Source organism: Vombatus ursinus, unplaced genomic scaffold, assembly GCF_900497805.2.
Source record: "Vombatus ursinus unplaced genomic scaffold, bare-nosed wombat genome assembly UNPS02014781.1, whole genome shotgun sequence".
Classification (NCBI taxonomy): Eukaryota; Metazoa; Chordata; class Mammalia; order Diprotodontia; family Vombatidae; genus Vombatus; species Vombatus ursinus.
Window position 1 is genome coordinate 10395205 of NW_020954559.1, and position 15168 is coordinate 10410372.

The window sequence follows — 15168 nt, forward strand, 5'->3', positions numbered from 1 at the left end:
TATTTAAAACACAAGACTACTGAGCATAGAGATCTTCACCATTTTCTTTCCCTCACGTATCATGCAATAAAATGAAAACAAAATTTACTATTACCTAATGACAAAAATAAACTATCACAGAGCTACACGCACATACTGTTGATTAAGGATGTTGTGTTGAGCGAAACATTTCTAGTTGGCAAGTCTTCTTAACTGGAATTGACTTAATTATACAACACTTTCATTTATCCTCATTAGTAACCTGACGTTCAAATAATAGATAGCTAGGCTGTAAACAGAACGAGCCACCAGAAAGAAAACACCATGTAAACATGCAGATACACAGAACACTTAGACACATCCTGAGAAAGTTTTGGTCTTGTAGTGCAAAATTAATACTAGTTCTCATGACTAAATAAAGTTAGCCAGAGGGGGCAGCTAGGGTGCAGTGGACAGAGCACTGACCCTGGATTCAGGAGGACCTGAGTTCAAATACGGCCTCAGACACATAACATTTCCTAGCTGTGTGATCCTGGGCAAGTCACTTAACCTCCATTGCCCAACCAAAAAAAAAAAAAAAACCCAAAGCAAATAAAGTTAGCCAGAGGGCTAATGGAGTATGACATACATTTCCATTTTTTAGTGGGGGAAGTGTGGACCTGTGATTTCTTCAGTGCAAGGCTCTACTGGTATGGCAACTCTTTCCACTGATAGAAAAAGCTTAAAAAAAAAAAACTCATAGTATTAAATAGTGGTCTGGGGCACTAAAGGTGATATGATTGACCTAAAGTCACACAGCTAGAATCTGTCAGTGTCCAGACCTTTGTGCCTTTCTCACTATTGCCAGAGCAGTGGACAGAGTGCCAGACCTGAAGTCAGGAAGACTGGAGTTCACATCTGGCCAGAGAATCTTACTAGCTACATGACCTCAGGCAAGTCACTAGATCCAGTTTGCCTCAGTTTCCTCATCTGTAAAATGAGCTGGAGAAGGAAATGACAAACTGCTCCAGTAATTTTGTCAAAAAAAAAAAAACCCAAATGGGGTCATAAAGAGTCAGATACGACTGAAACAACTGAATAAGAACTTAGCATAGTGTCTGGCACATAGTAAGTGCTACATATATATTAGCTATTTATTATTTTGTTTGCTTGATAGCTCTAGAAAATTATATTCATATTTATAACTCTGTGGAATTATCATTAAGTATGATTCAGGTATTTCATTCTTTTTATTATAACAATCCTACTAAGAAGACATGAAAGAAAACTTGTAACATCTGAACCTATCATCAGATTTTGTGATTTGCTGCCAATGTTACTTTTTTTTTTTCTCCCTACCACTACAGCAGCACTATCAGGGCCAATTCCCACTTCACTTTTCTAGGCAGATATCCAACTGAAGTTGAAAACCAGTTCTGCATATTACATTATTCTCACTTGGGTAACTATCAATGCTTGTGTTAGCATAGAACATTTCAACTTCCTTATTCCTAAAACAATATAGCTTATAGAAATGGTTTTTGCTTATTGGCCCAGTAACGCATTTGTTGTCATTAGCCAAGCAAAGAATTTAGTTTTACCTTCCTTGTTTCTTAAAATGGTGAACTGGATCTGAAAAAGGGACTCGACATGACTCTGCCATTGAACTTCTTTTGCAATGGGAAAGAAATCTCACAAACCTGCTGAAAGAGCAGTGAGGAGCACAAGAATCAAAAACACAGAAATGTGGCATCTTTATATTGCTACCTTTTATTTTTTGACTGCTGAATAGAATGGAGAAATCCAGCTCTCATTGTTATTATTTTTATAACTTTCTACAGGTTTTCCCTGCATTTTTGTTCAATTTCTCCATAGAGGCATGATTATTAAACAATTTTTAACACCAAGTAGATTTGAATGAGAGCTGGAAGGCATCTTAGGACCACCAAGTCTCATCTTATTTTATGATGCAAACATTAACAATTCTATGTATGCAAAAACTTTAACAATACTTTACTTTTACTTCAATTATATCAATTAAAAATTCAAATGCAGATAATGAAGCTGATATCAAATGAAGGAATTTCTTGTACTTGCTGAGCTTATAACTTCACGTCATAAATTTGCAAAATTTGAAGCTGCCTGATCATTTCTATGTAAGTATTGTTTTTTCTTCTTTTTTTTGCAAGAGAAATTAAATTTTAAAAATTTAATTAAAAAAATTTTAAAGCAGGGCTGGGTGAAGCATAAAGGGGAGGGACAGAGGAAAGAGGGCCAAATGACAATGACAATATGACAATGGTATCTCCAAATCCAGGATTCAGTGCAGGACTCCAGTGGTTTTAGAGACTAAGTAAGGTTTTTGTTTGTTTATTTGACCATTCTCCAACCTGTCTGAAGGGGTTGGGCAAATTATATTATGAGTCTCCTGGTATAGCAGCTAGCTTCCAGTTACAGGTTTCCCCCGCATTTTACATATTACAATTATAATTACAAAAGAGTATTGCCTCCTTTGTATCCCCAGTGCTTAGCAAAGTACCTGGAAGATAGTAGAAGCTTTAAAAAAAAAAAAAGCTTAAAAAGTAGAAGGTTATTGATTGATATTACTTAAGAATTCTAGGAGCAGTGAGGTGATGCTGTGGATAGAGCAGCCCTGGAATTAGGAGGACCTGAGTTCAAATCCGGTCTTAGACCAGACACTTGACAAAGCAAATCACTCCACCCCAATTAGCTCACCAAAAAAAAAAAAATTAGAATTCTGTTACATGATCATAGAATTTAGAACTGGAAGGGACCTTAGAGTTTGCCTAGTCCCAAATTCTCATTTTATAGAAAAAGAAATTGAAACCCAGAGAAATGAAGTGACTTAAAAATTTTTTCATTTAATGTCATTTTTATTCTGAATTTAACAAACAACATTTAAAGTGAGCATTCTCATTTACATAACAAAATAGAGAACTGTATATGAAAACTGTGAATTTCTATAACAGCTGAGGGTGCCATAGTATACAGCGCACTAGGCTTTGTCTGTAGTTAGGAAGTCAGGAAGACCTGAGCTCAAATCCAACCCTCGGGAACTTACTAACTATAAAACTATATAGTTATACATATAAAACTATATAGTTGTACAACTATAGCTATATAGTTATATAACTATATATAATACTATCTGCCTCAGTTTCCTCATCTGTAAAATGGGGGTTATAATAGCACCTACCTCCCTGGCTTGTTGTGAGGGTCAAACGAGATAATAATTACAAAGTGCTTAATACAATGCTTGGCACATAATAGGTGCTTAATAAATGTTTGTTTCCTTACTTGTTAACTGGGCAAAGGCACCAAGACAGGAGATGAAATGTCATATGTGAGGACCAGTAAAAGGTCAGTTTGGCCAGCATGGAGAGTGTGTGAAAGGGAGCAATGTGCAGTAAGCCCAAAAAGGTAGGTTACAGGCAGACTTCAGTGTGGCTCTTTTGGGTAATCTGCCATGCATCTTGTGGATGGAGCCCCCATTAAATCTAATCTCTATTGTGAGGCCATATAATTCAAATTTTCTCAATTCAACAAGTATTTCTTAAGCATGTGCCGTATTGTACAAGGCACTGTGCTAGATGCTGGGGATACTATGACTGAAACAAAAGTACCTGCCCTCAAGAAGCTTACAAGGAGCTCAAATAGGAGACACAAATCCAATAGCAAATGCAATTACAACATAAAACAACATAAATAACAAGGAAGGGAAATGAGTAGTAAGAGCATTCGCAACATTTATATGTAATTAGAAGCCAGCTCCTATACCAGGAGACTCATAATGCAATTTGCCCAACCCCTTTAGACAGGTAGAAGAACGGTCAAACAAATGAACAAAAATTTTACTTAGACTTTAAAACCACTGGAGTCCTGCACTGAATCCTGGATTTGGAGATACCATGGTCGTATTACTTCATTTGGCCCTCTTTCATCTGTTCTTCCCTTTTATGCTTCACCCATTTCTGCTTCAAAAAAAATTTTTTTTTTAGTTGATACGCAGCCCAGGCTTCTCTGGCCATGCTGAGTTCACCTAACATGAAGATGCTCTTGAGGGGTGTTTTGAGCATGCCCAGTTTGTATAATATGGAGATCCCTATATCTCCAAAATGTGGGAGATATAATCTTCCTCCCTTTGCACCATTTCAGTCTTTGTTTTTATTTATTTTATTTATCTTTATTTATTTATTTTTATGGTAATTTTTATTTTTTTTTGTTTTCAAAATTTACTTCCACAAGATTTTGAGTTCCAAATTTTCACCCCATCTTGCCCCTCCCCCCACCCCAAGATGGCATGAATTCTGAATACCCCTTCCCCTAGTCTGCCTTCCCTTCTATCTCTCCCCCCCTTCTCTTATCCCCTTCCCCTTCAATTTTCCTATAGGGCAGTATGGATTTCTGTACCCCATTTCCTGTATTTCTTATTTCCCAGTTGCATGTGAAAACATTTTTTTAAACATGTGTTTTTAAAACTTTGGGTTCCAAATTTTCTCCCTTCCTCCCTCCCCATCCACCCTCATTGATAAGGCAAGCAACTAAATACAGGTTATATATGTGCAGTTATGCAAAATACTTCCATAGTAGACATGCTGTGAAAAATTAACTCTATTTCCCTTAATCTTATCCCCCCATTTATTCTATTCTTTCTTTTGACCCTGTCCCTCCTCAGAAGTATTTGCTTCTGATTACCCCCTTTCCCAATCTGCCCCCCTCTATCATCCCCCTACTCTCTTGTCCCCTCCCCCCCATTTTCCTGTAGGGTAAGACAGATTTCCATACCCAATTGTGTATGTTATTCCCTCCTTAAGTCAAATCCTATGAGAATAAGATTCACTCATTCCCTCTCACCTTCCCCCATTTCCCCTCCACTGTAAGAGCCTTTTCTTTTTTTTTTGTGAGATAATTTACCCTGTTCTACCTCTCCCTTTCTCCTTCTCCTAGTATAATCCTCTCTCACCCCTTAATTTTATTGTCCAGATATGACCCCTTCATTTTCAACTCACCCTGTGCCCTCTATCTATCTATCTATATCTATATATACGTACATATAATTTTTCCCCTCCAACCACCTTAACACTGACAAAAGTCTTGTGAGTTACAAATATCATCTTTCCATGCAGGAATGTAAACAGTTCAACCTTAATAAGTCTCTTAAGATTTTTTCTTTCTTGTTTACCTCTTCATGTTCCACTTGAGTCTTGTATTTGAAAATCAAATTTTTTATTCAGCTCTGGTCCTTTCATCAAGAATGCTTGAAAGTCCTCTATTTCACTGAATGACCATTTTTTCCCCTGCAGGATTACACTCAGTTTTGCTGGGTAGGTGATTCTTGGTTGTAATCCTACCTCCTTTACCCTCCGGAATATTATATTCCATGCCCTGCAGTTCCTTAATGTAGAAGCAGCTAAATCTTGTGTTATCCTGATTGTCTTTCCACAATACTTGAATTGTTTCTTTCTGGCTGCTTGTAATATTTTCTCCTTGACCTGGGAACTCTGGAATTTGGCTACAATATTCCTAGGAGTTTTCCTTTGGGGATCTCTTTCAGGAGAAGATCGGTGGATTCTTTCAATTTCTATTTTGCCCTCTGGTTCTAAAATATCAGGACAGTTTTCCTGGATAATTTCTTGAAAGATGATGTCCAGGTTCTTTTTTTGATCATGGCTTTCAGATAGTCCAATAATTTTTAAATTCTCTCTCCTGGATCTGTTTTCCAGGTCAGTTGTTTTTCCAATGAGATATTTCACATTGTTTTCTAATTTTTCATTCTTTTGGATTTGTTTTACAGTGTCTTGATTTCTCATAAAGTCACTAGCTTCCAATTGCTCTATTCTAATTTTTAAGGAAGTATTTTCTTCAGTAATTTTTTTGACTTCCTTTTCCATTTGTTCAATTTTGCTTTTTAGGGCATTCTTCTCCTCACTGGCTTTTTGGACCTCTTTTGCCATTTGGGTTAGGCTATTTTTTAAGGTGTTATTTTCTTCAGGATTTTTTTGGGTCTCCTTTAGCAAGCTGTTGACTTGTTTTTCATGATTTTCTTGCATCACTCTCAGCTTTTCCTCTACTTCTCTTACTTGATTCTTCAAATACCTTTTGAGCTCTTCCAAGGCCTGGGACTGATTCATATTCTTCTTGGAGGCTTTGGATGTAGGAGCTTTGGCTTTGTTGTCTTCTTCTGGTTGTATGTTTTGATCTTCTTTGTCACCAAAGTAAGATAATATGGTCTGACTCTTTTTGCGCTGCTTACTCATGATCCCAGACAATTACTTGAGTTTTAAACTCTTTGTTAAGGCAAAAGTCTGCTTCCAATGTGGAGAATGTACTGTCCCAAGCTTCGGGGGTTTGTATAGCTGTTTTCAAAGATACTTCTAGGGACCTGAAAATTTTCGGTTCTTCCAAGGGGCTATGATAAGGGTCGAGGTGTTTTCTCTCCACCACCACAACAAGCTCCACCACACCAGCATTCCTCCTCACCCCAATACTGCCCCTCAGAACTGTGACCCAGATCCAAGCACAGGCAAAGCAGGAGATTCCTGCCTTAGCTCTGGCAAAGAGATCCTTTTAATCCCCCTCCGATCAGCCACTGGATTCCCTCTCAGTCTGTGGGCTGGAAGCTCAGGAAACAGCGGCGGCCCTGGGCCGAGCTCCAGACTTGCAGCTGAGACCTAGCTCCTCTCTCACCCCAGTCACAGACTTTTCCCACCAACCTTCTAAGTTGTGTTTGGTGTTCCTGGGTTGACAAGTCTAGAAGCCTCCACAGCTGCCTGCGATTCGGTCCTCTGAGGCCTGCTCCAGGTTCGCTGCAGCCTGCGCACCCACGCTGCACTTGCTCCTCTCCCCGCCCGGCGTGATATACCTTTCTGATCAACCATCCAGCTTGTCTTGGGCTGGAAATTTGTTTCACTCTGTCTTTTTGTGGGTCCCGCTGCTTTAGAATTTGTTTAGAGCCATTTTTATAAGTATTTGGAGGGGTTTGGGGGAGAGCTCAAGCAAGTCACTGCTTTCCCTCTGCCATCTTGGCTCTGCCCTCAGGGAAGGATCCATTTCAGTCTTTGGGGAGGGGAAGATTTCATAGTTTAGCTTGGTTCCCAAGGAGCACACTCCCAATTCCAAACCTAAAACCTACCTCTGTCTCAAGTCCTAAGCATCCTCACTTCTCAGGGCCTCCATGTTGGGTTGGTTGGCTCAAAGGGTCACCATAGCTCTTACTACTGGGGCCTTTGGGGATCACCTCAGGCACCCCAAACTGAGGAAGACAAACAGAAAAGAAACACTCACATGCTTGTTTCTAAGACAGGGTAAAAGAAGGGTGGCAGGGGAAGGAACATCCTTTTCCTTTCAACTTTTCAGTTTTCACTTGTCCTTAGAATCTTCACTGTGGATGAACTGGGATCTGTACCCTCTGGGTGCAGCCAATAAGAGACAGCAGAAAAATGGTGATGGAAAAGAGGAGTGACTGGCTCAGTCTTACCATTTTAAAGATGTGGGTAGCCAGTTGAAGGAAGCTACTGTCTCCATCCACACAGTGGAGGACCCAGAGGCTTCCATGGTAGGCAATCTGGAATAATTTGAGGAAGTAATCAAAATTATTGGATACTTTAAAGTACAATACTTGGATAAGTATAATTGAAAACAAAGTTAAAATCAAAGTCTAGAAATGTTAAATTAGCATTGAATTCTCTCCAACTGGTGGGAGGTGATAGAAGAAGAGCCTGCAGTTGAAAGATTAATGGGCCAGACATAGGTGGCATGAAAGGAATAGGTTGCTACTGGAGGAAAGGCCCAGAACCTACACTAGAGGGAGAGGTTTGGCATTTATGTCCCTCAGTACTGATTGGATATTTCCCACCAGCCCTTCCCTCTGGCAGATGAGAATGGAGGAAGTCATCCAGTTGGCACTGGAGGCTATGAGCACCCAGCCTTTCCCTTCAGGGAAGGGTTCTGGCACTTTGACAAGAAATTCAATGAAGTGATTATTTGTTATTATATTACTGTTCACTTTGTAAGTTTGATTTTTTCTTAAATTGTGGCAAATTCTTAATTTTAATTAAAATACAAGCTAATAAAAATTATACAAAGAGTTTTTGTAAAACCGTTTTGATACCAGGACACTTCCTACTCTTCTCCAACAGAATCTTGAGATTGTGGGTTGTCTTGTGGGTTAGCTCTGATGAGACATGAAGTAAGTGTTCAAGCATCAGAACAGGCTTCCCCCAAACACTCAAAAGACTCCTTTCTAGGCTGCATTCCTGACTCTCTGGAATTTCTCTACCATGTATGCCACCCTGGAAGTTCATTGTACCTCTGGACTTCTCACACTGGTAGTACCCTCTGCCCTTGTGGCCACTTCCTTTGATTGGCTGTTTCCTCCTAGAGCCTCCATTTTAAGGAGGACACCAAGGCCAGCCATGTCTTCATTCCTTCCCAAGTTGTATTCCTTACTTTACCCCAGAAAGGACTCCTTCCTCCTCTTCTCCTCTTCAGCTTTCTTTTATGTATTGAGGCAGCTAGGTGGTCCAGTAGATAGAGGACTAGTCTTGAGTCAGGAAACTCTGATACTCTGGCCTTAGACATTTACTGGCTGTGTAACCTATATCAAGTTGCTTAAATGCTGCCTGCCTCAGTTTCTTCATCTGTAAAATGAGAGACATAATAGCATCTACTTTCCAGGGTTATTTGCCTTACTTCTACTCTCTATATCTCTATGTACCTATTTATTTACATGTTGTCTTCTTCATTAATAAGCTCTTACATGACAGGTACAGTTTTTTTTTCTGATTGCATATGAATTCCTAGTGATTATCACAGTGCCTGACACATAGTAGGTGCTTAATAAAAGCTTGCTGACTTGACAGAATTCTCTGCAAGTACAGGTATAAGTATAGGCATAGCTTTAATTCTTCCTACTCATTTTTTAAGTTCCATACAACACTCTCTTCACCCTCCCTCCCCTTCCACACCAAACGTGCCAGCAACCGTGACCCAGCAAAGAAAAATCACTAAAGATAATTAATAAACAATGCCTTGGCTCACGCTTGCAATGAGCTTCACAAGAAATACTATCTAGGAGAGGACTAAAGCTTGGATAGGGTTTTATGCCTGTAATGTCAATCGCGAAGGTTTGGGAGCAGTGATTGGCTGAGTGGGTTGGAGGCTGAACTCCCTCTGTGGGAGAGACAGAGAAAAGAGCCAGAGACCGGGTTTTGCTTCCGCTGGCAGCGTTAGGACAGCGGCAAACCCGGAAGAGCGTCCCGATGATCCTGATTAAACGCTTCTGTGGTTTGTTAGCCCGAGTTGGCCCCAACCCCCCTGCCGGCAAACTAGGTAAGAGAAGATTCAGGCCCCGATGGGGGAGGGGATTTGAGACTTAGTTTAAAAAAAAAAAAGCAAAAAAACCACTGTTCTCAGTCCCGATTCACTGCCTTCGGGAGATGATAAATTGGGAAGAAACGAGGGCTAGAGCCGTGGGGATCTCTCTAGCGGCCGTGGCCGCCGTGCTCTCGGCTCTGCTCATCCGTCACTGGCTGCCGTTGGATTCAGGTACACGCAGCAGCCCTCGTGAGCTTTTCTCTCCGGCAGGGACGGTGGGGTGGAGGGCAGGAAGCTTGCGCTGCGCCCCGTTTGCTCCGGAGCCCGACGAGAAGGGCCTGCAAAGGCAGTGCTGGGGTAGGGGAGGCGCGTTGCAGGAGCCTTCCAGATGCAGATTCCGAGGGGTGAGTGGCGTCGGGGAGAACGGACTTCTGGAGGTGGGGATGGGGAATGTGAATTAGTGAGCTCGAAAGCTCCCCTCTGGAGCAGCCTCATTCACTTGTGATATAACCTCGCCCTCCTTCGGAATAGCCTTATTCCTAGATTCTAGCTGAGTTCTATTCCCAGACATGAGTAGACAAGAGCAAGGGAAAATGGCTGGGACGCACAGTCTCTAGGGCGGGTACAGAGGTAAAGGGCAGTGCGTGGCCTTCGGGTGCCCGCTACGCGGGGGCATTCCCAGCCTAGCCCCTCTTTCCTGAGGCTTCTAGAAGGCGGGGCGCCCCATCCCCCTCCCCCACTCTGCAGAAGGGAGGCGGGCGGGTCTGTGCGAGAGCAGGAGCGCAGAAAGGTGGGCGCTGGGGTGTGCGCGGTGAGGTAGAGCGCACGGCGAGATGACGGAGCTTTGGGGACCGGATGGTGCTGGGGGCGGAGAAATGGAAGGGGAGGGGGTGTGTCTGTTTACGAGCAGGGGGCGGGGAAGGGAGGCCGGATCGGCTTTACCCAGCCTGCCTACCAGCGGATATCCCGTGAGAGGGAACAGTGGTGCGCGTCTCTGGGAGGAGGGGCGGTGGAGGCGGGGACCTGGCGGAGCGGGTTAGCAGCTGCTCCGTCGGCGATGGAGGGCTCTTACAGCTGTTCAGGGCTGTTGCTGCGCTCCTACCGCCAAGCCGAGCTGGACAACTGGCAGCGGAGGAGATGAGACCTGGGGATAGAAGCCGCTCAGTCCGGGGCGGATGGTGTAGCTATAGCCGCGCGAGCTTCAAGCTGCTCCGGGCAGGGGGCGCAGAGGCTAGCGGAGCAGGGTAGCGGCCGGGGGAGGCTGGGCTTGGATAGTCGTTAAACTGGGGAAACGGCGGGTTTTCGCTACCTCAGGAAGAAACGGTGCAGAAAACTGTGGTGGCTGCAGTCTGGGTGTCTGTGTTTGGCTGCGTTCTCACTGTAGATTTGCTTGTGAATGGAGAAGCTGGAGCACTGGGGCCAATACGCCCTTTTTAAACTTTCTCCTCCCCTGCCCCTTCTCCCCCCCACCCCCACCGGTTGGAGGAGAGGAGTGGAAAGTGGTGCGAGTTGCCTGTCGGTCCAGCCCCCAGTCTCTTAGGGTTCCCCAGCCAGAACTGTAGTAGTATATATGAATTATATGTACTATATCCCCAACATGTGGGAGATATAATCCTCTTCCCTTTGGTTGGGTCTTACAACCTCACCCTTTGTTAATTTCCTGTTTGCCTCCCAGTGCCTGACAGCTCCCCAGCTCGGGGTTTGATATGTTTGTTGATTGCCTTTTCCTCCCGTCCTCCCCTTTTCCCCCTTTTTGTTTGCTCTGATACATCTGAGTCTTTCTTCATCTACCCCACATCCTGGGAAGAGGACTGGGTTGGGGGTACGACCAGCCTCTCCCCCCGACTCCGTCCTGGGGAGGGCATAGTGATAATGATCACCAATACCCGGGGATTCCTGTGGTCTGACTTGGAGACCCGTGCCCTCCTGGGCATCTGGGGCGAAGGAGGCGTTCATTCGGCTCTAGCTGGCAGTTTTTGGAACGGCCACGTGTACTGGGACGTGGCCTGCAGCGTAGGGGAAATGGGTTTCGACTGGACCTTGAAGCAGCGCGGGATCGGCTTCAAAGGCAGTACAACCTGGGAAAGGACCGCTTCCAGAAGAGCGGGCATACAAGATCTGCACGTCCCCAGACTGTTCTGAGCAGGACCTGTGCGCAGGCGATGGTCCTGCTGCAGCCTTCGCGACAGGCGTGAGAGGCAGCTGCCTAGGAGTGGTGGACTACAGAGTCTTAGAGAGAATGGAAGAGAAGATGGACAGGGGCAGGCTGGAGCCTCCCCATGAGAACTTGGTGGGCAAGTGCTCTTCCTTTGCCAAGGGCCCCATCGAAGTGGAGCGTCTCCCTTCTAGCCGTCCAGGTGCTGCCCAAATGTGGTGAGTACTCTGCCCAGGGCCTGCATATCTTAGCTGGGGGTGAAGCAGAAAAGTGGACCCTGAGGGACACCGTGATACCTAGGAATACCGTGAACGGATACCTATGGAGCCTCCCACCTCTTACTACCCTCTTCCACCTACCTGTTGCTAAATAGGATTAACCACTAGATTGCTTCTGAGCAGGGAGGGTTCCCATTGACTTTTAGAAATAACTTTGCTTTAAACTTAAATGTTTGCTCCTCTGTTTGTAAGCCCCATTTAAATATTCCTTTGCCCTGCCCTGAGATATGAATGTAAAAGGGATTGTCAGATTCTTTTTTTAAATTACCTTGTTAAGTATGAAGTGAACAAGATGACTTGAAATTTTTTATTTTTGGTTCTTTGGCAATTCAGTTTCCTAGGTGACTTGTAAAAGGTCTTTTTTTTTTTTCTGGCCTCAGACACCTGACACTTACTTAGCTGTGTGACCCTGGGCAAGTCACTTAACCCTGATTGCCTCATGGGGAAAAAAAAAAAGTTTTTTTTTTCCAGGAACAGCTGTTTGGTTGTAGACAATTCAGCTGTTTTCTTACCTTGATCTAAACACTAGACAGCTCAATAAGTCTTATTTCAGTGGTCACTTTTAAATATATTTCTTGTGTATTTGAAATTTTGTTTTCTTTAAACATTTTTTGTAGTTAGCTGGGAGAAAATTTTAAAAATTCATTAGCAAAAACTAAAAAAATTAAAGCCCAAAAGCCCAGGTTAGTGATTCCCTGGCCCAAGTTTGGAGACACATCCACCAGGGTGCTCCAGTTATCCCAAACTAGAGAAGTCAGAAAGATTATCAAAAGAAAATTTATGCAATTTAAAATTTGCCATTTGGCACACTTAGGAGGAAGAGGGAGTGATTACCAAAGGTTACACCTTCAAAAAATTTGGATTTATTGACATAAATAGTTCTAGAAAGCAGTTCAATGTAAGTGTGGGTACTTGGACTGTCTAGTTCATTATCCCCTTTTGTTTTTTAATTTGGTGATGTTTAATTTTTTTTTCTGAAACCTAAAATTGTCATAATGATACTCCTCATAAGATATTTGATATCTCTTCTTGAAGCCTGTATTCCTTCAGAATGCTAATGCTTGTACTAAAGTACTTCTGAATACAATCCAATTAATTTATGAAAGTAGACTTAAGACCTAGTGGCAAGATTGGCAAGAGTTTTTGCTGGCTGACTTAACTGAACTTCCATATACAGCCTTTGACATTCCATCAGCTGAAAAATACTCTTCTGTCTTGTTTAATTTTCAAGATGAAGCACAAGATCTTAAGAGATTGTACTTTTTTTTTTTTTTTAACACAAACTGCTACTCAGGGATGAGTGAGAATGCAGTGTATCTGAAGGAGAGATGTTTTTCACACATTTTTTTCAGTTTTCAGTGCTTTTATGATCTATGTACTATGCACTAAAAACTAGACCCAGATCTCCTCCCACTAAAAGCAAATTGGACATTTACCTTACTTTGATAATGTTGTCCTTATGCCTCCACTATTTTCACAATTTTTTTTCCTCCAGAATGCTAAAAACATTTCTCTGTGGTTGCAAGCAGAGTTCTTTCTTTTCTCAGATGAAGGAGGCTTTTTTTTTTAACAGATCAGAAAGTTCCTCCCATGTAGCAGTTGTAGCCTTATCTGAAAACATGACGTTGGTTAATACATGTAACACATGATCTTGTTATATATTTGCCAATTAAGTCATAATTAATTATTGTTCAAGTGTTTTGATGAAAGTTTCTATTGAGCTGAAGTCAAATGATCTTATGGCTTGATCAAAACTGATTTTTGCGTGGGTGTGCTTATTCATATCTACTTTTTGATTCAGGCTTTAAGACCAACATATTACCTCTGCCTCAGTGGAAAAGATAAAAAATACCACCATGCCAACATGATGCTGGACAAAACGATGGAGAAGTTCTTGCAACAAAGTATGAATATAGAAGAAAAGTTGCACAGATGTGAGGAGCTGAGGCTTAGAATCGAGGACAAGAGTCGAGAAACTGAACATGCTTAAGAGTGTGGATGTTGCAAGTATTGGGACAGATGTTAGCTGCAGTTTCTTCAACCGTGTCACAAAGGTCACAGTCCAGACCACCCAGTCCACCTCATAGAGCAACCTTATCCATCCTATTCAAAGAACATTAATTATAATGCTATGGCAGCAACACGTTTTCCACTGATAGGTACTGCATTTTGCAGTATGGCTAAAGAGTGTTTTTGTTTTGAAAAGCATTTACGATTATCCTTTCCACATTGAGGTGGGGGTAGGGGCAGTTAGTAGTATGGCACTCCATGCCATCTGCAAAATCCACACAAAATTTTTTGGCCCTCTCTTTGTATCAGAGAAGAAGTCTGAATTTTTTCTTTTTCTTTTATGGAGTATTTACAGAACCTTATTGTGAAATTTGGGTTAAATTTTTGGTCATAGGCCCTGTGTCGTCTGTTGGCCTTTTCATGTTGTCTGCGGCTTCCGCAAAACTCCCAAAAAATTCCCATTTAATTTCTTAGGCCATCCCATGATATATCGAAACCTCAGTGGGGGAAAGTCGAGATGTGGAAGGGATAACTGTAGTGATCCAGGTTTTCTAGTCCTAATGGAGGGAAGTGAAAGGGTAATTGAATATTGGATTGTGATTTATGTACTTTCTTTTTGTATTTGATATAAAATATTTCATGCCTTGTCTAGTGCTGATTTTTCAGAGCAAATGAGATTTACATTATTAGTAATAAAGGCAAGTATTATACGATGTAAGCCCATTATAAATCTAGCAGAAGGTGCTTGTCTAAGAAATTTATTACCCACTAGTCTGTTCCTTAATTCCTCTTGTTAGTGCCAAGAATAAAAGAAGAAATTTTCCAAATTTGAATTTTCCTTTCAGGGTATTTTTCATCTGAGGCTGTTTGTTATAAATGTTAAAAGGCCAACATCAAGTAATAAATTAAGCTCTAACCAAATCGCTATCATCTGTTGTGTTTCAGTAATATTCTATTTTACTGGGTTATAAATACTTAAATTGAAGCGCTTGTCACAGATGTTTAGATCACAGGTATAAGATTTTGAAAGTAAGTTAAAAATAATGTTTATACCATTATGTGTAAATGCTTTAATAGAATACAGATGATTTATCTCAGATGATAATTTAATAAGGATTATTTATTGCTGTGGTCAAGACAATCCTGTTTTGCAAGTTAATGTTCCTGATATCTAAATCTCCTCTTTCTTTCTCTATGAACAGTAGAGATTTCTTGATGCCTTAGCCTTTTCCATCTAATAATCCCATAGAATTTTTTTGTGGAAACATTGCTCTTTTCAGTTACAAGTGATCTTTACAAGCTACTGGACTATTTTTAGACATAACAGAGAAAGAAGTGTACTCTTGAAGACTGGAAAATATGACATATTTCACAGTTAATCGGTTTTGCCTGAGTGAAAAATATTTCACTCTCTAAGGACTCTCTTGGAGT

The 15168-nt window shown here is 41.8% G+C and overlaps 1 protein-coding gene and 1 long non-coding RNA gene across 6 annotated transcripts in view; both read left to right on the plus strand.

The window, feature by feature from the left end:
- The first annotated feature begins 1797 nt into the window (after positions 1-1797).
- Positions 1798-15168, plus strand: part of LOC114046127 (ATP-dependent (S)-NAD(P)H-hydrate dehydratase-like) — a 76114-nt gene continuing 62743 nt past the window's right edge. The window contains exon 1 of one of the 5 annotated variants that reach the window (XM_027866389.1): positions 1798-2114. Coding sequence is in view for 3 of the 5 variants with exons in the window: in XM_027866386.1 (XP_027722187.1) it covers positions 9417-9525 (109 nt within the window). In the remaining 2 variants the exon portion in view is untranslated. The other 4 variants (XM_027866387.1, XM_027866385.1, XM_027866386.1 and 1 more) reach the window with 4 other exon arrangements.
- On the plus strand, positions 10253-14658 carry LOC114046128. The gene is made up of 2 exons (XR_003569467.1): positions 10253-11667; positions 13529-14658. It is a non-coding gene; the product is annotated as an uncharacterized LOC114046128 (long non-coding RNA).